This window comes from Symphalangus syndactylus, chromosome 10, assembly GCF_028878055.3.
Source record: "Symphalangus syndactylus isolate Jambi chromosome 10, NHGRI_mSymSyn1-v2.1_pri, whole genome shotgun sequence".
Lineage (NCBI taxonomy): Eukaryota > Metazoa > Chordata > Mammalia > Primates > Hylobatidae > Symphalangus > Symphalangus syndactylus.
Window position 1 is genome coordinate 32200426 of NC_072432.2, and position 24585 is coordinate 32225010.

At 36.1% G+C, this 24585-nt stretch overlaps 1 protein-coding gene across 8 annotated transcripts in view; it reads left to right on the forward strand.

Moving 5' to 3' along the window:
* The window catches only part of TBCK (TBC1 domain containing kinase), a 270052-nt gene that overhangs the window by 118309 nt on the left and 127158 nt on the right, over positions 1 to 24585 (forward strand). For all 8 annotated transcript variants that reach the window (XM_055296817.2, XM_063611123.1, XM_063611122.1 and 5 more), the window contains one exon: positions 21317 to 21492. In XM_055296817.2, coding sequence (XP_055152792.1) covers positions 21317 to 21492 — 176 coding nt within the window. The remainder of the gene's footprint in view (positions 1 to 21316; positions 21493 to 24585) is intronic.

Consider the following 24585-nt stretch of genomic DNA (forward strand, 5'->3'; position numbering starts at 1 on the left):
TTTATGGCTGCATAGTATTCCATGGTGTATATGTGCCACATTTTCTTAATCCAGTCTATCATTGTTGGACATTTGGGTTGGTTCCAACTCTTTCCTATTGTGAATAGTGCCGCAATAAACATATGTGTGCATGTGTCTTTATAGCAGCATGATTTATAGTCCTTTGGGTATATACCCAGTAATGGGATGGCTGGGTCAAAGGGTATTTCTAATTCTAGATCCCTGAGGAATCGCCATACTGACTTCCACAATGGTTGAACTAGTTTACAGTCCCACCAACAGTGTAAAAGTGTTCCCGTTTCTCCACATCCTCTCCAGCACCTGTTGTTTCCTGACTTTTGAATCATCACCATTCTAACTGGTGTGAGATGGTATCTCACTGTGGTTTTGATTTGCATTTCTCTGATGGCCAGTGATGATGAGCATTTTTTCATGTGTTTTTTGGCTGCATAAATGTCTTCTTTTGAGAAGTGTCTGTTCATGTCCTTTGCCCACATTTTGATGGGGTTGTTTGTTTTTTTCTTGTACATTTGTTTGAGTTCATTGTAGATTGTGGATATTAGCCCTTTGTCAGATGAGTAGGTTGCAAAAATTTTCTCCCATTCTGTAGGTTGCCTGTTCACTCTGATGGTAGTTTCTTTTGCTGTGCAGAAGCTCTTTAGTTTCATTAGATCCCATTTGCCAATTTTGGCTTTTGTTGCCATTGCTTTTGGTGTTTTAGACATGAAGTCCTTGCCCACGCCTATGTCCTGAATGGTATTGCCTAGGTTTTCTTCTAGGATTTTAATGGTTTTAGGTCTAACATGTAAGTCTTTAATCCATCTTGAATTAATTTTTGTAGAAGGTGTAAGGAAGGGATCCAGTTTCAGCTTTCTACATATGGCTAGCCAGTTTTCCCATCACCATTTATTAAATAGGGAATCCTTCCCCCATTTCTTGTTTTTGTCAGGTTTGTCAAAGATCAGATAGTTGTAGATATGCGGCATCATTTCTGAGGACTCTGTTCTGTTCCATTGATCTATGTCTCTGTTGTGGTACCAGTACCATGCTGTTTTGGTTACTGTAGCCTTGCAGTATAGTTTAAAGTCAGGTAGCGTGATGCCTCCAGCTTTGTTCTTTTGGCTTAGGATTGACTTGGCGATGCGGGCTCTTTTTTGGTTCCATATGAACTTTAAAGTAGTTTTTTCCAATTCTGTGAAGAAAGTCATTAGTAGCTTGATGGGGATGGCATTGAATCTATAAATTACCTTGGGCAGTATGGCCATTTTCACGATATTGATTCTTCCAACCCATGAGCATGGAATGTTCTTCCATTTGTTTGTATCCTCTTTTATTTCATTGAGCAGTGGTTTGTAGTTCTCCTTGAAGATGTCCTTCACATCCCTTGTAAGTTGGATTCCTAGGTATTTTATTCTCTTGGAAGCAATTGAGTATGGGAGTTCACTCATGATTTGGCTCTCTGTTTGTCTGTGATTGGTGTACAAGAATGCTTGTGATTCTTGTACATTGATTTTGTATCCTGAGACTTTGCTGAAGTTGCTAATCAGCTTAAGGAGATTTTGGGCTGAGACGATGGGGTTTTCTAGATATACAGTCATGTCATCTGCAAACAGGGACAATTTGACTTCCTCTTTTCCTAATTGAATACCCTTTATTTCCTTCTCCTGCCTGATTGCTCTGGCCAGAACTTCCAGCACTATGTTGAATAGGAGTGGTGAGAGAGGGCATCCCTGTCTTGTGCCAGTTTTCAAAGGGAATGCTTCCAGTTTTTGCCCATTCAGTATGATATTGGCTGTGGGTTTGTCATAGATAGCTCTTATTATTTTGAGATACATCCCATCAATACCTAATTTATTGAGAGTTTTTAGCATGAAGAGTTGTTGAATTTTGTCAAAGGCCTTTTCTGCATCTATTGAGATAATCATGTGGTTTTTGTCTTTGATTCTGTTTATGTGCTGGATTACATTTATTGATTTGCATATGTTGAAGCAGCCTTGCATCCCAGGGATGAAGCCCACTTGATCATGGTGTATAAGCTTTTTGATGTGCTGCTGGATTCAGTTTGCCAGTATTTTATTCAGGATTTTTGCATCAATGTTCATCAAGGATATTGGTCTGAAATTCTCTTTTTTGGTTATGTCTCTGCCAGGCTCTGGTATCAGGACGATGCTGGCTTCATAAAATGTGTTAGGGAGGATTCCCTCTTTTTCTATCAATTGGAATAGTTTCAGAAGGAATGGTACCAGTTCCTCCTTATACCTGTGATAGAATTCGGCTGTGAATCCATCAGGTCCTGGACTCTTTTTGGTTGGTAAGCTATTGATTATTGCCACAATTTCAGAGCCTGTTATTCGTCTATTCAGAGATTCAACTTCTTCCTGGTTTAGTCTTGGGAGGGTGTATTTGTCGAGGATTTTATCCATTTCTTCTAGATTTTCTAGTTTATTTGCATAGAGGTGTTTGTAGTATTCTCTGATGGTAGATTGTATTTCTGTGGGATCGGTGGTGATATCCCCTTTTTCCTTTTTTATTGTGTCTATTTAATTCTTCTCTCTTTTCTTCTTTATTTGTCTTGCTAGCAGTCTATCAATTTTGTTGATTTTTTCAAAAAACCAGCTCCTGGATTCAATAATTTTTTGAAGGGTTTTTTGTGTCTCTATTTCCTTCAGTTCTGCTCTGATTTTAGTTATTTCTAGGCTTCTGCTAGCTTTTGAATGTGTTTGCTGTTGCTTTTCTAGTTCTTTTAATTGTGATGTTTGGGTGTCAATTTTGGATCTTTCCTGCTTTCTCTTGTGGGCATTTAGTGCTATAAATTTTCCTCTACACACTGCTTTGAATGTGTCCCAGAGATTCTGGTATGTTGTGTCTTTGTTCTCGTTGGTTTCAAAGAACATCTTTATTTCTACCCTCATTTCATTATGTACCCAATAGTCATTCAGGAGCAGGTTGTTCAGTTTCCATGTAGTTGAGCAGTTTTGAGTGAGTTTCTTAATCCTGAGTTCTAGTTTGATTGCACTGTGGTCTGAGAGACAGTTTGTTATAATTTCTGTTCTTTTACATTTGCTGAGGAGAGCTTTACTTCCAACTATGTGGTCAATTTTGGAGTAGGTGTGGTGTGGTGCTGAAAAAAAATGTATATTCTGTTGATTTGGGGTGGAGAGTTCTGTAGATGTCTATTTAATGGTCCACTTTGCGCATAGCTGAGTTCAATTCCTGGGTATCCTTGTTAACTTTCTGTCTCGTTGATCTGTCTAATGTTGACAGTGGGGTGTTAAAATCTCCCATTATTATTGTGTGGGAGTTTAAGTCCCTTTGTAGATCACTGAGGACTTGCTTTATGAATCTGGGTGCTCCTGTGTTGGGTGCATATATATTTAGGATATTTAGCTCTTCTTGTTGAATTGATCCCTTTACCATTATGTAATGGCCTTCTTTGTCTCTTTTCATCTTTGTTAGTTTAAAGTCTATTTTATCAGAGACTAGGATTGCAACCCCTGCCTTTTTTCGTTTATGAAGCTTAGTTTGGCTGGATATGAAATTCTGGGTTGAAAATTCTTTTCTTTAAGAATGTTGAATATCGGCCCCCACTCTCTTCTGGCTTGTAGAGTTTCTGCCGAGAGATCAGCTGTTAGTCTGATGGGCTTCCCTTTGTGGGTAACCTGACCTTTCTCTCTGGCCACCCTTTACATTTTTTCCTTCATTTCAACTTTGGTGAATCTGACAATTATGTGTCTTGGAGTTGCTCTTCTCGAGGAGTATCTTTGTGGCGTCCTCTGTATTTCCTGAATCTGAATGTTGGCCTGCCTTGCTGGATTGGGGAAGTTCTCCTGGATAATATCTTGCCAAGTGTTTTCCAACTTGGTTCCATTCTCCCCGTCATTTTCAGGTACACCAATCAGACGTAGGTTTGGTCTTTTCACATAGTCCCAAATTTCTTGGAGGCTTTGTTCATTTCTTTTTATTCTTTTTTCTCTAGACTTCCCTTATCGCTTCATTTCATTCATTTCATCTTCCATCAGCGATACCCTTTCTTCCAGTTGATCGCATCGGCTACCGAGGCTTCTGCAATCTTGGCGTAGTTCTCGATACTTGGCTTTCAGCTCCATCAGCTCCTTTAAGCCTTTCTCTCCATTGGTTATTCTAGTTATCCATTCGTCTAATTTTTTTTCAAAGTTTTTAACTTCTTTGCTATTGTTTTGAATTTCCTCCCGTAGCTTGGAGTAGTTTGGTCTTCTGAAGCCTTCTTCTTTCATCTTGTCAAAGTCCTTCTCCATCCAGCTTTGTTCTGTTGCTGGTGAGGAACTGCGTTCCTTTGGAGGAGGAGAGGTGCTCTGCTTTTTAGAGTTTCCAGTTTTTCTGCTCTGTTTTTTCCCCATCTTTGTGGTTTTATCTACTTTTGGTCTTTGATGATGGTGATGTACAGATGGGTTTTTGGTGTGGATGTCCTTTCTGTTTGTTAGTTTTCCTTCTACCAGACAGGACTCTCAGCTGCAGGTCTGTTGGAGTTTGCTAGAGGTCCACTCCAGACCCTGTTTGGCTGGGTGTCAGCAGCGGTGGCTGCAGAACAGCGGATTTTCGTGAGACCACAAATTCAGCTGTCTGATAGTTCCTCTGGAAGTTTTGTCTCAGGGGAGTACCTGGCCGAGTGAGGTTCAGTTTGTCCCTACTGGGGGTGCCTCCCAGTTAGGCTGCTCGGGGGTCAGGGACCCACTTTAGGAGGCAGTCTGTCCGTTCTCAGATCTCCAGCTGCGTGCTAGGAGAACCGCTACTCTCTTCAAAGCTGTCAGTCAGACAGGGACATTTAAGTCTGCAGAGGTTCCTGCTGAATTTTTGTTTGTCTGTGCCCTGCCCCCAGAGGTGGAGCCTACAGAGGCAGGCAGGCCTCCTTGAGCTGTGGTGGGCTCCACCCAGTTCGAGCTTCCTGGCTGCTTTGTTTACCTAAGCAAGCCTGGGCAATGGCGGGTGCCCCTCCCCAAGCCTCTCTGCCGCCTTGCAGTTTGATCTCAGACTGCTGCTGTGCTAGCAATCACCGAGACTCCGTGGGTATAGGACCCTCCGAGCCAGGTGCAGGACACAATCTCCTGGTGTGCCGTTTTCCAGGCTGGTTGGAAAAGCGCAGTATTAGGGTGGGACTGACCCGGTTTTCCAGGTGCCGCCTGTTACCCCTTTCTTTGACTAGGAAAGGGAACTCCCTGACCCCTTGCGCTTCCCGAGTGAGGCAATGCCTTGCCCTGCTTTGGCTCACGCACAGTGCGCTGCACCAACTGTCCTGCACCCACTGTTTGGCACTCCCTAGTGAGATGAAACCGGTACCTCAAACAGAAATGCAGAAATCACCCGTCTTCTGTGTCGCTCAGGCTGGGAGCTGCAGACTGGAGCTCTTCCTATTCGGCCATCTTGGCTCCACACCTCTGCATGTCTATTTCTAAGTACACCTTGGAATTGCAAAAGGACAATCAAAATGGAAATTAAATTTGGAGGTTTTAGCAGTGGTCCTTCTCTCCCCCACCCATCTGTAAAAATTACATATAGACATTAAAATCTAGGTGGCATATTAAAGTCTTGTGAGTTTAAAATTAGTTAAGGATAAGTGAGAAAGTAGTTAATTTGTTTATATTGGCATGGTGTATAGTCACTGAAATAAAACTTTATGAAAAATTGCTTTTAAAACCTCAGGTTACGTCAGTCTTGTTTGTGGTGGAAATACTGCATTATTTTATGGAAAAGGGGAAAACTTAAAAACAGATATTACAATACATCACCTCCAAGCTAATAAATGGTCATGAAAACAGCAGCCAGTAGCATGACTGATGAAGACTCTGAAATTATAACATGATTCTAGGAAGCTAGAATAATTCACATAACGCTAACCTAATTGTTGCTCTTGAAACATACAACTAATTTTGCAACATGTAAATACTTTATAAAGTTTAAAGGAAATATTTCGTACGTATTGGGAACTGTAATGAAAAATAATGTTAGAGGTGATCAGAATTTCTACTTATTTTGAAAATTTAAGAGTAGATTTGAGTACTTACACATCTTAAACCTGTTCCCAAATTGTCAAGAATCTGATAGGAAGGCCTTTCTCTATAGCAGAGCTGCTTGTTTTATGGTTGATAAGGGTTTCTGCTTTGTGAAAGGATTCCTGCTTTCTGAATTTTTTGAGCAGTCCAAAAATTATAGTTTAGGTCAGTGTTACTAAGCATATTTTGTTTCAAGATACCAATAATGGCATTAGGTTTATATTTGCTTTACTATTGAATGTTTATATGTGCCTTAGGTTTGCAAAACAAAATTTATAGAGCATTTTTCACTTCTGAAGTAGATTAAAAGTAATTAACCACAAAAACCTTTAAAAGTCAGAAACTGTTTAAAATGTCCCTACATATACTGCTGACAGATATTGCAGTAAGAATGTAAGAACCAAAATGTATTAAATTTAAGAGAGAGATTTAAGGCACCAAAAGAATATACCTTGAAATAATAAGAACCATCTGTGAGAAACCAACAGCCGGCATGAGGCTGAATGGGCAAATACTGGATGCATATTCCCCTTGAGAATTGAAACAAGACAATGTGCCCACTCTCACCACTCCTATTCCACATGGTACTGGAAGTCCTAGTTACAACAGTCAGGCAAGATAAAGAAATTAAAGGCATCCGAATAGGAAGAAAAGAAATCAAACTGTCTCTTTTCACAAATGATATGATTTTATGCCTAGAAATCCCCATAGCCTCTGCTCAAGAGCTCCTAGATTTGATGAAAACTTTAGCCAAGTTTTAGGATAAAAAATCAGTATATATAAATCAGTAGCACTTCTGTACACTGTGTCCAAGCTGAGAGCCCAATCAAGAACACAATCTCACTTACAATAGCCAATTAAAAAAATACATTACCTAAGAGTACATCTACCCGAAGGAGGTGAAAGATCTCTGCAACAATAACTACAAAACACTGCTTAAAGAAATCATAGATGGCCGAGCACAGTGGCTCATGCCTGTAATCCTAGCACTTTGGGAGGCTGAAGTGGGCAGATCACAAGGTCAGGAGTTCGAGACCAGCCTGATCAATATGTTGAAACCCCATCTCTACTAAAAATACAAAATTAGTTGGGTGTGGTGACATGCACGTGTAATTCTGGCTACTCAGGAGGCTGAGGCAAGAGAATAGCTTGAACCTGGGAGGCAGAGGTTTCAGTGAGCCAAGATCGCGCCACTGCACTCCAGCCTGGGTGACAGAGCAAGACTGCATCTCAAAAAAGAAAAAAAGGAAAAAAAAGAAATCATAGATGACACAAACAAATGGAAAAACATTCCATGCTCATGCATCAGAACAATCAATATTGTTAAAATGGCCATATTGCCCAAAGAAATTTGTAGATTCAGTGCTATTCCTATCAAACTACCAAGAACATTTATCACAGAATTAGAAAAAAATATTCTAAAATTTATATGGAACCAAAAAAGAGACTGAATCACCAAAGCAATCCTAAGCAAAAAGAATAAAGCTGGAGACATCACACTACCCAATTTCAAACTCTACTACAAGGATACAGTAAACAAAACAGCATGGTACTGGTACAAAAACATACACATAGATCAATGGAATGGGTTAGAGAACCCAGAATTAAAGCCAAACACCTACAGCCATCTGATCTTCAACAAAGTTGACAAAAATCAGCAATGAGGAAAGGATTCCCTATTCAGTAAATGGTGCTGGGATAGCTAGCTAGCTGTATGCAGAAGATTGAAACTGGAGCGCTTCCTTTCATCATATATGAAGATTAACTCGAGAGGGAGTAAAGATTTAAATATAAGACCACAAACAATAAGAATTCTAGAAGAAAACTTAGGAAACACCATTCTGGACCTGGGCCTTGGGAAAGTATTTATGACTCAGTCCTCAAGAGCAATTGCGACAAAAACAAAAATTGACAAGTGGGACCTAATTAAGCTCTTTAAGCTTCTGCACAGCAAAAGAAACTATCAACAGAGTAAACAGACAACCTACAAAATGGGGGAAAATATTTGCAAACTATTTATTTGACAAAAGTCTACTATCCAGAGTCTAAAAGCAACTTAAACCAACACGGAAAAAACAAATGACCCCTTTAAAAATGTAAAAAGTACATGAACAGACACTTCTCAAAAGAAGACATCTGTATGGCCAACAAGCATATGAAAAAATGTTCAACATCACTAATCATTAGAAATGCAAATCAAAACCACAATGAGATACTATCTAATACCAGTCAGAATGGCTATGATTAAAAAGCCAACAAATAACAGTTGCTGGTGATGTTGCAAAGAAAAGGGAACCCTTATACACTGCCTGTGGGAATGTAAACTAGTTCAGCCACTGTCAAAAGCACTCTGGAGATTTCTGAAAGAACTTAAAACAGAGCTTCCGTTCAACCCAGCAATCCCATTACTAGGCATATACCCAAAGGATTATAAATCATTCTGCCATAAAGACACATGCATGTGTATGTTCATCACAACACTATTCAAAAATAGCGAAGACATAAAATCAACCTAAATGCCCATCAATGGTGGACTGCCTAAAGAAAATTTGATACATATACACCATGGAATACTATACAGTCATAAAATTAATGAGATCATGCCCTTTGCAGCAACATGGATGGAGCTGGAAGCCATTATCTTTAACATACTGTTGCAGGAACAGAAAATCAAATACCACATGTTCTCACTTATAAGTAGAAACTAAACATTGAGTGCACATGGACACAAAGAAAAGAACAATAGACACCAGGGCCTACTTGAGGCTGAAAGATGGGAGGAGGAAAAAGATCGAAAAAATACCTGTTGGGTTCTATGCTAATTACCTGGGTAATGAAATTATGTATACACCAAACCTCTGCAGCATGCAACCTACCCGTATAACACACCCATACATGTACTCTTTGAACCTAAAATTAAAGTTGGAAAAAGAAAAAGAATGAAAGAAAGGGTGCTTCCTGAACCCAGGCTGCTGCTCACAATGTTGTGATCCTTTTCCTTTCTCTAGGTCTCAGTCTTCCCATTAACATATGAGGGTGTGTTCTAGAATCATCATGGAATCTTTTAAAAAATGTAAGTTCTTGTCGCAGGAACAAATACAACATGATTCCACTTATATGAGCCATCTAAAACAGAATTATAGAAGCAGAAATAGCATGATTAAACATGGGTAGTGGGAAATGGGAAGTTGTTGTTCAGTGAGTATGAAGTTATACAAGATATAATTTCTAGGGATCTGCTGTACAACAATTAATATACAGTTAATGATATGCTGTGCACTTAAAATTTTGTGGTAAGAGAGTGAATCTCATGTTGTGTTCTTCCCACGCACGTATACTAGATGTATAGACACATACATATAGACTAGATTGGAGAAAAGAGAAATAATATACCAGAGTATTTATAGAAATAATATACCAGAATGTTTATAGCATAGAGGGAATGACTAGAATATTTTTATTACAAGAAAGCACATTTAATTACTTAAAATTTCAAGCCATTTTAATCCTTCTGTACAAATTATCAATCATATGAAAACTGCTTATTGAACTTGAACAAGGTTCTACTTACCACAAAAATCAAAGACTCCTGTTTTATTCTGATTCACCGTGAAGTGCAAAAGAAAGAGAGAAAACGATGGCTGCAACTGACCTAGTGCTAAATTTTCCAAGCTGCTGCAAATACCTGCTCTATAGGTAGAGTAGGTACAGATACTTTGCCTCAAAGTATCTACCTACTCAACTGTTAACTCATTAAGACAACTATGTTAAGAATAGAAAACAGTTTACCCATATATCAGTAATGTATTGCATTTCCTATTTATTTCTCATGTCATTGTAGGTATTAAACAACAGAAATGATAGATGTTTAGGAAAATGTGCCAGTAATTGCATGCACATATACCAGAGTTGAAAGGCTGGGTGAATTATATCTGGAGCCCAGTAACATATTGTACCATCCTTTTCTCCTTAGACATTAACTAAGAAGATTGTGGTTTAAAATTATATTCATTTATTCAAATATCTGTTGACTTCTAGGAGTGGGTGTATCTATATATATAAAACACGTGTATCTCTATATATGTATACAACTAGTCTTATTGGTGGTTTATTATTTCTTTGTACCGGAACACAATATTCATGCATAATTATTTAAAGATGATCCAGTGGTAATCTGTAAGTGTGACTGATACTTCTAACTTGAGTTATCTTAATTATTAATACATACGGTATTACTCCCTTGTCCTAGTAAGTCGCTTGACTGCCTTGTGTATTAGTTCTCTAATATTTTCAGTTAGATAATTCAACTTCCCTCTTAGAATTTCTCTATAGAATCAACAGGATTTGGAATCCAGTGGAATGTTTAGTGTATGGAAGAATTCCTTATATTTTAACCAAGGTGGGGAATGGGAACAAATTAGGAAATGAGTGAGCATGGTACTGACAAAGATAGTTAAGTTTTAGATACATGCTTAAGATATTATGGGGCAGCTAGATTTAGAAGCTGAGGCACTGTTAGAGATTTTTAAGTGACAAAATGACAAGTATAATTTCAAGATCTTACTTGTCAGAGTCTAAAGTTTCCCATAGTCAGTTAGGCTCTGGTGAAGCCCTAGTAGGTTAGGCTCTCATAAAAATATTTCACTTGAAGGCAGGCCTTATTAAGGAGAATTATAATGCTCTTGGCATATTTAGAATGGCTCTTTTTTTCCTCAATACCTGCTAGGAGCATAAAGGGATTTTTTGTGATCCTGATGTTTGAAGCGTGAATCAGCTAAATACATGAGAAGGATCATAACAAGGACAAATAATGCAAAAATGTTGTATAGATTTCTAATGGTGTCAGTGAGACTAAACTGCAGTAAGTGGGACTTGTTAAAAATACTATGTTTGGAACAAAAAAGCAAGGCAAGATTATAATTATTTTTGGAAAACATCCAATAATGTTTAGCAATAAGAAAACTCACCAACTTTCTTCAGTGTTTTTGAGATGTGAAGCATACAAATTGTGTGAACTGCTGGTCAGGAAATTGTGTCCACTTTCTATGAGACGTATGTGAGTTTACTCACTGATTACATGTTTAATAAATACTATATGACAGGCACAGTATTATGCACTAGGGCCATAAAAATAAATAAGACATAGTGTAGCTCTGTAGTAGGATGGAGAGAAACCATTGGCAGCTTAGAAAATAGTATAAGGATAACACGGATATGTGAAGCTCATGGCTGTCTTATTGTAAATAGTATGTTAATAGAGGATAGGTTGAGAGAGACAGACCTGGAGTGGATTGGCTGGGGTGGTGGTACTGGTGGTAGTGATAAAAGTTGGTAAAATAGGTAGAAGAATGGTTATGGGGGCCTTGCATGATATGCTGAAGAAATTGCATATTATTTTATATGCAATTGGAAAGTTTTAAGCACAGAAATGACATGATCCTATCTATATTTTAGAAAAATGATTCTGGCTATAGTATGGAAGATGAATTGGACACCTGAAATAATATGATTCTAAGCAGTAGAAAGAGAGCAGCTGTCCAGGGATAACTTCAAGAATGTGGTAAAAGAATATTATTGAACTTAGCTCTTTACCAAAATAAATTATATGACAAAGTCCTGAGAGATTTCTAATATTTTATAATTCTCTCTTAAGTAATAACATTCTATGCTGTATTCCTTGAAGTGTAGTTGATACTTATTACTAACAATCCTTAAATGTGGATCAGTGAGTTACTCAAGGTTATTAATTCTTTGTTGGAAGACTAGAATCTATGCCATTTCTATCCACTATAATTTTATTTTATGTCAGTACATTAAGTAGTGATAGATGTGCTGTCAACTTGAAGGTGTCATGAGTGTTATCCTTAGACCTTACCTTATAGAGAGTGCTTCATAATATGCATATTTTATTCCCTCTACTTTCTTCTCCACTAATAAGATAAAGAACTTTATAATTTTCAGTCTTCTTCTGCAGTGATAATTTCATTGTGTTATTGTTGGGATAGTTCGATGTCATAAGACATCGTAAGACAGAACCAATGACAAAAACCACATGATTATCTCAATAGATGCAGAAAAGGTCTTCAACAAAATTCAACAGCCTTTCATGCTAAAAACTCTCAATAAACTAGGTATTGATGGAACGTATCTCAACATAATAAGAGCTATTTGGGACAAACCCACAGCCAAAATCATACTGAACAGGCAAAAACTGGAAGCAATCCCTTTGAAAACCAGCACAAGACAAGGATGCCCTCTCTCACCACTCCTATTCACATAGTGTTGGAAGTTCTGGCCAGGGCAGTCAGGCAAGAGAAAAAAATAAAGGGTATTCATATAGGAAGAGAGGAAGTCAAATTGTCACTGTTTGCAGATGACATGATTGTATATTTAGAAAACCCCATCGTCTCAGCCCAAAATCTCCTTAAGCTGATAAGCAACTTCAGCCAAGTCTTGGGATACAAAATCAATGTGCAAAAATTACAAGCATTTCTATGCACCAATAACACATAAACAGAGAGCCAAATCATGAGTGAAGTCCCATTCACAATTGCTACTAAGAGAATAAAATACCCAGGAATTCAACTTACAAGGGATGTGAAGGACCTCTTCAAAGAGAACTACAAACCACTGCTCAAGGAAATAAGAGAGGACACAAACCAATGGAAAAACATTCCACACTCATAGATAGGAAGAATCAATAACATGAAAATAGCCTTATTGTCCAAAGTAATTTATAGATTCAATGCTATCCCCATCAAGCTAGCAATGACTTTCTTCACACAATTGGAAAAAACTACTTTAAACTTCATATGGAACCAAAAAAGAGCCCACATAGCCAACACAATCCTGGGCAAGAAGAACAAAGCTAGAGGCATCACGCTTCCTGACTTCAAACTCTGCTACAAGGCTACAGTAACCAAAACAGCATGGTACTGTACAAAAGCAGACATATAGACCAATAGAACAGAACAGAGGCCTCAGAAATAACACCACACATCTACAACCATCTGATCTTTAACAAACCTGACACACATGCAATGGGGAAAAGATTCCCTATTTAATAAATGGTGTTGGGATAACTGGCTAGCCATATGCAGAAAACTGAAACTGGACCCCGTCCTTACACCTTATACAAAAATCAACTCAAGATGGATACCATTCAGGACATAGGCATGGGCAAAGACTTCATGTCAAACACCAAAAGCAATGGCAACAAAAGCCAAAATTGACAAATGGGAGCTAATTAAACTAAAGCGCTTCTGCACAGCAAAAGAATCTTTCATCAGAGTGAACAGGCAACCTACAGAATGGGAGAAAATTTTTGCAATCTGTCCATCTGACAAAGGGCTAATATCCAGAATCTACAAATAACTTAAACAAATTTACAAGAAAAAAAGCCAAGAACCCCATCAAAAAATGGGCAAAGGATATGAACAGACACTTCTCAAAAGAAGACATTTATGCAGCCAACAGACATATGAAAAAATGCTCATGATCACTGGTCATTAGAGAAATGCAAATCAAAACCACAATGAGACCATCTCACACCAGTTAGAATGGTGATCATTAAAAGGTCAGGAAACAACAGATGCTGGAGAGGCTGTGGAAAAATAGGAACACTTTTACACTGTTGGTGGGTGTGTAAATTAGTTCAACCATTGTGGAAGACAGTGTGGCGATTCCTCAAGGATCTAGAACTAGAAATACCATTTGACCCAGTAATCCCATTACTGGGTATATACCCAAAGGATTATAAATCATTCTACAATAAAGAGACATGCACACATATGTTTATTGCAGCACTATTCACAATAGCAAAGACTTGGAACCAACTCAAATGTCCATCAATGATAGACTGGATTAAGAAAATGTGGCACATGTATATCATGGAATATACTATGCAGCCATAAAAAAGGATGAGTTCATGTCCTTTGCAGGGACATGGATGAAGCTGGAAACCATCATTCTCAGTGAATTACCACAAGATAGAAAACCAAACCCTGCATGTTCCCCCTCATAAGTGGGAGTTGAACAATGAGGACACATGGACACAGGGAGGGGAACATCACACACTGGGGCCTGTGCGGGGTGGGGGCTAGGGGAAGGATAACATTAGGAGAAATACCTAAAGTAGGTAGGTGGTGGGTTGATGGGTGCAGCAAACCACCATGGCACATGTATACCTGTGTAACAAAACTGCACATTCTGCACTTGTAACCCAGAACTTAAGTATAATAAAAACAAGAAAAAAAAAGAAAAAAAAAAAACATACTACTAGAGAAAATCACCTAACCACAAAGGAAGACTTTAAGAGAGGATAAAAGGAAGAAAGTGTCTACAAAACAAGAAAATAGCAAGTAAAATAACAGTAGCAAATCCTTACCTATTATTAATAACCTTGAATATAAATAGGTTTAATTTATTTATCCAATTAAATTAATTATCCAATAAAAAGACCTAGAATGGATGAATTGATTAAAAAAAAAAGACACAACTATATGCTGTCTACAAGAAACTCTACCTTTGAAGACATGCAGAGACTAAAAGTGAAGGGATGAGAGAAGATTCGGAAACTATAGAGAGAGCTGGAGCAACTGTACATATATCAAATAAAATAGATTTTAATTCAATAATAGTTTTAAAAAAGACAAAAGAAGTCCATTATATGATGATAAAAGTGAATATAGCAAGAGGATATAACAATTATGTATACATCCAACCAACTCTGGAGCATCAAAATATAAAACAAATATTAATTAACCTAAATAGAGAGATTGAGTGCAGTGTTATAATAGAAGGGGACTCAGCACCCCACTTCTAGCAATACACAGGTCATCCAGACAGAAAGTCAACACAGAAACACTGGAGTTAAACTGTACTCTAGACCAAATGGACCTAACAGATATTTACAGAACATTCCATCCAACAGCTGCAGAATACATATTTTTCTCAAAAGCACATGGAACATTCTCCAGGATGGAACCTGTGTTCATAAAACAAGTCTTAAATTTTCAAAAATCAAAATTATATCTAATATATTTTTAGATCACAATGGAATAAAACTAGAAATCATTAAGAAAAGGAACATTAGAAACTACAAATTTATGGAAATCAAATGATGTGCTTCTGAACAACAAATGGGTCAATGAAATTAGAAAGGAAATTATAGTATTCCTGTATTTAATAGAAAATGTGCAAATGAAAGTGGAAATATACCAAAATATATGGGATACAGCAAAAACAGTTCTAAGAGGGTAGTTTATTGCAGTAAACACCTACATCAGAAAAGTAGAAATAATTCAAATAAAGAACTTAACAATGCACCTCAAGGAAGTAGAAAAGCAGGAACAAACAAAACATTGGTAGAAGGAAAGAAATAATAAAGAGCAGAATAAAAACAAATGAAATTCAAGCTAAGAAAACAATACAGAAGATCAACAAAAGGAAAAGTTGGTTTTTGAAACAATTAGCAAAATCAATAATCCTTTAGCTAGACTAGCAAAAAAGGGACTAGGCCCAAATAAAATCTTATGTAAACTGAGACATTTTACTACAGAATGCAGACATTATACTACACAATTGCAAAGGATCATTAGAGACTATGAACAACTATACCCTAACAAGTTGGAAAACCATGAAGAGATGAATAAATTTCTGGACACATACAACTTAGCAGGATTGAACCATGAAGAAATAGAAAACCTGAACAGATCAACAATTAATAACAAGATAAGCAGCTGTAATAAAAAAAGTCTCCCATCAAAGAAAAGTCCAGCAGTGGATGGCTATGTTGCTGAAAGAACTAATACAAATTCTCCCAAATTCTTAAAAAAAAAAAAAATGAAGAGGAGAGGATACTTTCAAACTCATTCTAAATACCAATATCGCTGATGGACATAGATGAAAAATTCTCAACAAAAATACAAGCAACTGAATTCAACAACATGTTAAAAAAATCATTCACCATAATCAAGTGGGATTCATCCCAGGAATTCAGTGATGATTCAACATATGCAAATCAATAAACATGCTACATCACTTAACAGGATCAAGAACAAAACCCATATGATTCTTTCAATAGATACTCGAAAAGTATTTGATAAAATTCAACATTCCTTCATGATCAAAATTCTCAATGAACTGGGTATAACAGGACCACACCTCAAAACAATAAAGGCCATATGTGACAAACCCACAGCTACTACACTGAATAGGGAAAATCCGAAAGGCTTCCTCTAAAATCTAGAAGAAAAAGATGCCTTCTTTCACTACTTTTATTCAGCAGAGTACTGGAAATTCTAGACAGAACAATTAGGCAACAGAAAAAAGATTAAACACATTCAATTGGAAAGAAAGAACTCAAATTATTCTTTTTCACAGATGACATGACCTTATATTTGGAAAACCCTCAAGACTTCACCAAAAAACTGCTAGAACAGATTTGTGAATTCAGTAAATTGGGATACAAAATCGACATATAAAAATCAGTAGCATTTCTTTAGACCAACAGTGAACAATCTGAAAAAGAAATCAAGGAAGCAGTTCTGCTTGAAATGGCTACAAATAAAATATGTAGGAACAAATTTAACAAAAGAAGTGAGAGATTCTCCACAATGATAAACACTAATGAAATAAATTATAGAGGGCAATAAAAAATGGAAAGATATCACATGCTTATAGATTAGAAGAATTAATAATGTTAACATGTTCATGCTACCCAGTGATCTACAGGTTCAATGTAATTTCTATCAAAATACCCGCAACACTCTTAACAGAATTCGAAAAAATAATCCTAAAATTTTTATGGAACCACAGAAGACCCCAAGCAGCAAAAGCAATCTTGAGTAAAGAGAAAACTAGAGGCCTCACACTAATTCCCAAATATACTACAGAGCTGTAGTAACCAAAACAGCATTGTACTGACATAAAAACCAGCACATAGACCAATGAAATGGAATAGATAACTCAGAAATAAATTCACGCATTTACAGTCAACTTATTTTTGACACAAGTGCCAACAATATACATTGGGGAAAAGACAGGTTTTTTAAATAAATGGTTCTGGGAAAACTGTATCTCCATATGCAGACTAATGAAACTAGACCCCTATCCCACCATATGCAAAAATTAAATCAAACTTTATTAAAGACTTAAATGGAAGACATGAAACTACGAGACCACATTGCGGAAATGCCTCACAACATTGATCTAGGCAAAGATTTTTGAGGTCAAACCTCAAAAACACAGGCAACCAAAGCCAAAGTAGACAAACAGAATTACATCAAGCTAAAATTCTTCACAGCAAAGGAAACAATCAACAGAGTGAAGAAACAACCTACAGAATGGGAGGAAATGTGCAAACTCTTCAACCAACAAAGGATTAGTAACCAGAGTATATAAAGAACTCAAATCAATAGCCAAAAAACAATCCTATTTAAAAAATGGGTAGATGATCTGAATAGACATTTCTGAAAAGGAGACATAGAGACAGATGTGGTGGTGTATACTTGTAGTCCCAAGTATTCAGGATGCTGTGATATAAGATCACTTGAGCCCAGAAGTTTCAGGCTGTCGTAGGTCATAGTCTATGATCATGTCTGTAGTCATTACACTCTAACCTGGGTAACTTAGTGAGACCCTGTATTTAAAAAAAAAAAAAAAAAAACACTTAAAAATGGCCAACAAGTATATGAAAAAGTACTCAATATCACTAATTATCAGAGAAATGCAAATCAAAACCACAATGAAATTGTTTAAATCCAAGTTTAAAAGGCTATTATGAAGAAGACAAAAATAATAGATGGTGGAGAAAGTGGGATTTTAGTACACTATTAGTGGGAATGTAAATTAGTATAGCTACTATGAAAAACAGTATGGAGGTTCCTCAAAGAAACAAGTTATCACAAACATCAAAAACATACTTTTTGTGTAACTAAAGGACTACTCAGGGATCCACCAAATGCCCAGCACAATGAAGTGTATGCGTAAGTATATCACCATGAAATTTCATAATACAGGGATCCTAAAAGTTAACAGAGAAACAGAAAATCATGTACAAATAATCCTAAATCAGAATTTTATCAGACTTCTCAGCAGCAGACATTGAAGCTCTACCTTTAATAACTCAGAAGGAAAAAATTCAACCCTAGAATGCTATACCTGGTCAAACTATCAGTCAAGGGCAGATTAATGATATTCGTTGAAGGTTTTTAAATAGTTTACCTCCTGTGTACTCTTTCTTTGTAGCTGCTGGATAATGTGTTTCATCAAAATGAGAAGTAAATATGAAAGAGTGGTAAATAATGTCTTACCCAAAAAGTTAGGAATCAAATGTAGGGGAGAGCCTAAGAGAATTGAATAATGGTAAAGAGAAGTTCCAGGACAATAGCTATGCAATAAATTTCAGAAGCAATTCATAGCCATTAAAGTGAGAGAAGAGCAGGCTCAGGAAAGCTGTCTTTTCCATCTATCCTTGCCCAAATGGTTGTGTTTATCATATTGAAAATAGTTTAGTATTTCTGAAAGATCTAATACTAATGGGTGCCAATGAAGAAATTAATAGATTTAGAGAAGTTATTTTACCCAGAGTTGCAAAATACCTCATGGAGCTTTCATTCAAACCTGGGAAACCATAATCCATGTTTAATTCACAATGCAGTGTCTCAATAATTATAATGCAAGGTTAAAAAACAGTAGTGCCATGTAACGAGAGATTACTTTGTAGGAGTAAATGTGCATTTTAATGTACAGTTCACAAAGTACTTTTGCATTATATTTTGATTATGATAATGTGCTTTGGAAGGATTTTGAGATGAGAGGTGACATGAGTCAAGTGAAATGGAAAATGAGATATCTGTTAGAACTAACAATCAGGGTAGAATCGGGATGGATGCCAGTACATCATCAAGATTCACTGTAAACCTTTTATGGTGTTGATGGGATGTCTTGGAAGCAGATACCAATGACTTTTCCAATGCCAGTGATTGAAGGACTGCACTACAACCTTTGCTCTAGATCACTGACTCAACTTCAAACTTTGCTGGTGACAGATGTGTCAAATTGATTTGAGCCCTGCAAATACAAAATCTATGGACTGAAACCCTTCCCTTTGGAAATTAACCTGTGTTAAGTAGACAGACTTTAGATGGTTAAGTATTTTCTCTCATTAGCTGCCAAATTTTTATCTTAACTATTTGAATTGAAAGTTTTCTAAAATGAATTGCACTCTCTTTTTTCTTAAACAGGCTAGAGAAACCTGTCTTAAACTTTGGTTTTTCTTCTAGCTTGTGTTTGTATTTTCTTTGTGAAATAACAAGTTGATATTGTTACAGAGCTTCACTATATTATCCATTGCTCAAATAAATAGGCTCATGCCTCAAAGCTTGTTTCACTCTGTTTTATAGTTTTTATATTAGGAATAGCATATAAGGTGATGAAATCTGACCTCTTTTTGTAGCCATGGAAGTAATGAGCTGTGAAGTTGGCAAATATCACTAAGGAATGCCTAATTGAGTAACTGGTCTTATCAGACTATCTTTTCATATTCCAAATCTAAGTTAGGAAGTAACAAAAGATGCCTTATAACCTTATAGTAACTTCAGACTTCTACTCGTAGTAACATACTTAGCAAATCACTTAACTTCCTTGTGTCTTAGTTTCTTTATCTTTAGCAGAAATAGAAGGTGGGAAGAAGAATTACGATACCTGTCTTTAATAAAATCATTGTAAGAATTAAATGGATTAAGTGAAAGTGTACAATAGCTGTCACATAATAGTTGGTCAGTGTTATCTTCTTTTTCCCTCTTCCAGATTTCTCCACCTTACCATAGCAGATAACTCTAAATGATTACTCATGCACTATCCACAGAAGTTACTTAATGCCTATTTCCTTTTCCCCTTACAAGCCCTTCATTTCAAAAAGAGGGGGAGAAAAAAAGAACTTACCACTTTCTGACATGTAATATATTTTTTTCCATTGCCTGCCTGAGCCTGACACTTGGACTTTTACAGAGGAAATGAGAATATATGCCATTTGCTACTTTTAGAAATATGGAAAGATAAAAACTAGTCAGTGCTAAACTCCTTCATCACAGTCAACTTCTTGAATTTCTCCGCCTTTCTGTGATCTCTCCACTTTCGCCATAGAGGAGTGGCTAACTTCTCATCAGGACTGTTAGCCTCCTAAAGAGATACAGTCTCATCCAAAACACAAACAATATAGAATTGTAGTAACCTTTCTACGTATATTACCTCTGCATTAAAGATGCTTAAATTTCAAACATGAGAAACAAAAGGAAATCTAATATGAAAGTGTTTCTATTTTATCTTTTAATCAAGTGCATTTAAACCTTACTTGATTAAACTTAACTTTAAAACCTTTCTTCATTTAACTCAAGAAATTATTAAAGAATGGAGAAATGCTGGTTTGGCACAGTGGATGATCCCTGTAATCCTAGAACTTTGGGAGGCCAAGGCAGGCGGATTGCCTGAGGTCAGGAATTCAAGAACAGCCTGGGCAACATGGTGAAACCCCAGGTCTACTAAAAATACAAAAAATTAGCCGGGCATTGTGGCATAGGCCTGTAATCCCAGCTTCTAGGGAGGCTGAGGCACGAGAATTGCTTTAATCTGGGAGGCCAAGGTTGCAGTGAGCCGTGATTGCACCACTGCACTCTAGCCTGGGAGACAGAACAGGACTCTGTCTCAAAACAGGAAAAAAAGAAAAATTGAGAAATGCTGAATTGAGATTCTGAAAATTTTTTTCTAATTATTTTATATCTTATTTAATGGCAGTAAAACTGTCAGTTCACTCTACTAGAATTCATTCTGAATCAGCAATCAACATCTTCTAAATCTTTTGTCTACCCATTCCCAAATTGTACTCTCCTCCAACAACTTTTGTTTCACATTGGAAAAGTGGAAACATTATCAGCATAAATTTGGCAGATTTTTAAATAAGGAGATGTGTTATATTCTGTGGCATTTAAATAATGATACTCTGAAATATATACATATGTATATGTAGATAATTCCAAGTAAAAGACACACATGAAAACATAAGTGGATACATTTACAAATATATGTAAGCAAATTATACCAAATATTTCCATCAATCCAGTCATAAATATCCTGATTAATAGCTACATTGTTTTTTTACTGACATTTTTTCTAATAACTTATCATCTTAGCCATATTTAGATATATTCACTTAGGAGAGATGGTGTTTATTACATTAAAAGAGCAATCTAAATTCTATACATTTGCTTTTTTAAAACATTTCTATCTAGAAATTGACATTGAACGCTGTGTGAGAGAATCTATCAACCTGTTTTGTTGGACTCCTAAAAGTGCTACTTACAGACAGCATGCTCAACCTCCAAAGCCAACTTCTGACAGCAGTGGAGTCAGAAGTTCGGCACCTTATTTCTCTGCTGAGTGTCCAGATCCTCCAAAGACAGATCTGGTATGTATTTGTGGATTTAATTTACAAGCTCTAAAAGGAGATGGATGTTAAAATTAATATACCCTAGTATCTTTATTTTTCTTAATGGTGTCATTTATGTCCTTTTAATGTAGATATTTTCTAACACATGATTTGATTCATAGAAATATTCCAGAAAACCATTATATCTATTTGGTTTTAGAGTTAGGAAGATTATTCTGACGTACTCCTCCAGGTAGCAAGTTTTGCTTTTTTTGTATGCATTTGTAGTATCTGTTTATATATCAATTGGTTATATAGTAAGAGATTACAGAAGCAAAGAAAGAATTTAAAAAAATAGAAAAAGAGTTGTTAATAGAGCAGGAACTTATTGTTGGTTGACAGAAGAAACAGCATTTTTAAAACTATGCCATGTAGGTGTTTCAACATTATCATTCTTATTAAACACAGTTTATAAATATGGTCAACAAAGCTTTCAGTTATAATAATTCATACATTTTGAATATTCTAATATTATCATAGTATCATAATTATTTCCATGAAATTGAATTTCAGTTAATATGTATGTATTGCTTTTCAGATATGGCACTTTCTATGATTTTATTTATGTCCCCAAATATATGAGTACATTCATTTGTTCACATATTTCTATCACAATCAAATTATATTAAGGTCACTTATAAACATGACCCTACTTATGATTGAATACAGAGCAATTTCAATAATTATAATCTCTGCCTCTAGATATATAGATGATAGAGAGGGAAACAGCTAAATGAATATATATATGAAAGATTATAAGACATTTCTAAAATATCTTGAGAGAGAAAAGAATAAGAACCCACACTTATAAATAAATATTTGCATTATAGTTTTCCAAAAGTAGTAGTTGTCTTCTGCCTGCCCGGAAGAAAGTAAGTTCTCAAATACTAGAAATATTCAGCTGAAGATATTTCCACGTAATGAATTTTGGTGAGGGAACTCATTTGTCAGTAAATGGTAAATGTTGTTCTACATCAGGGATCCCCAACCCCTGGCCACAGACTGGTACCGGTCACAGGAACCAGGCCATACAGCAGGAGGTGAGTGGCAGGCAAGCCAGCAAAGCTTTATCTGTATTTATGGCCACTCTCCATTACTCGCATTACCACCTGAGCGCCGCTTCCTGTCAGATTAGCAGCAGCATTACAGTCTCATAGGAGCACAAATCCTCTTGTGAACTGCGCATGTGAGGGATCTAGGTTGCACATTCCTTATGAGAATCTAATGCCTGATGATCTGTCACTATCTCCCATCACCCCCAGATGGGACCATTAAGTAGCAGGAAAACAAGCTCAGGGCTCCCACTGATTGTACATTATGAAGAGTCATGTAATTATTTCATTATATATTACAATGTAATAATAATAGAAATAAAGTACACAATAAATGTAATATGCTTGAATCATCCCAAAACCATCTGCCACATCCTGGGTCCATAGAAAAATTGTCTTCCATGAAGACAGTCCTTGGTGCCAAACAAGTTGAGGAACACTGTTCTAGATGACCTGTAAGATAGCTTGAAACTTTGAAATTCAGCAGTTCTAAATACAAACTTATTTAATAGTTTCTTTGTTTCAAATTTTGAATTGTATCCTCTTTATAGCAGAAAATCATTTGTTAAAAAGACTGACTTCTCCATTTTATTGCCTTTGTTCCTTTCTCAGATTAGTTGGTTGTATTTATGTGGGTTGATTTCTGAACTCTCTGTTCTTTTTCATTGATCTATTTGTCTGTTGTTTTGCCAATACTATGCTGTTTTGATTTGTAATTTGTCCTGAAGCTCAGAAGTGTCAGTCCTCCAACTCTGTTCTTTTTAATACTGTGTTGGTTATTCTGAGTCTTTGTTTCCAATAAACTTTAAAATTAGTATGTTGATACCTACAAAATAACTTGCTGCTATTTTGATTGGGATTACATTGAATCTACATATCAGTTTGGGAAGAACTCTTGACAATACAGGTTGATTATCTCTTTTCAAAGATGTGTGGGACCAAAAGTGCTTCAGTTATTTTATTTTTTCTGATTTTGGAATATTTGCATTATACTTACTGATTGAGCATTCCTAATCCAAAAATACAAAATCCAGATTGCTCCAATGAGCATTTCCTTTGACTATCATCTTGGTGCTAAGAATGTTTCTGATTTTGGAACATTTTGGATTATGGATTATGGATTTTGGAACTAGAGATATTCAACCTTTATTGAGTCTCCTATCCAGGAAATAGAGTATTTTTTCATCTATCTAGTTGTTGGATTTCTTCCATCAGATTTTTATAGTTTTTTCTCATTTAGATCTTATATATATATATATATTGTTAGACTTATATCTAAGTATTTGATTTTGAGGAATGCTGATGTAAATGGTATTTTTTTTTATTTCAAATTCCATTTGTACATTGCAGGTATACAGGAAAGCGTTTGACCTTTTATATTAACTTTGAGTTCTGCTACCTTGCTGTAGTTACTTATTAGCTCCAGTTTTTTGCTCAGTTCCTTCAGATTTTCTACATATATGATCACATTATTTGAAAAATGGACAGTTTTATTTCTTCCTTGCCAATTAGTACACCTCTTATTTTCTTTGTTTGTGTTATTGCATTAGATATGACATATAATATAATGTTAAAAAGAAATGGTGAGAGGACATTCTTGCCTTGTTCCTGGTCTTAGCAGGAAAGCTTCTAGGGTATCACCAGAAAGTATTGTGTGAGCTGTAGGTTTTTGTAGATGTTTTTTACAAGTTGAGTAAGTTCTCTTTTATTCCCAATTTGCGGAGAGATTTTTATCATAAATGCATGTTGGATTTTGTAGAATGTGTTTCCTGTATCTATTTGTATGATCATGTGAGTTTTCTTCTTTAGCTTGTTGGTGCAATGAATTACATTAATTAATTTTCATATGTCAAAACAGCCTTGCATGCCTGGGATAAACTCCACTTGTTCATGGTATATAATTTGTTTTATACATTGTTGGATTTGACTTTGATAATATTTTGTTGAGGATTTTGGTATCTATGTTCATGAGAGATACTGTTTTCTTGTAATGTCTTTGTCTAGTTTTAGTATTTAGGGT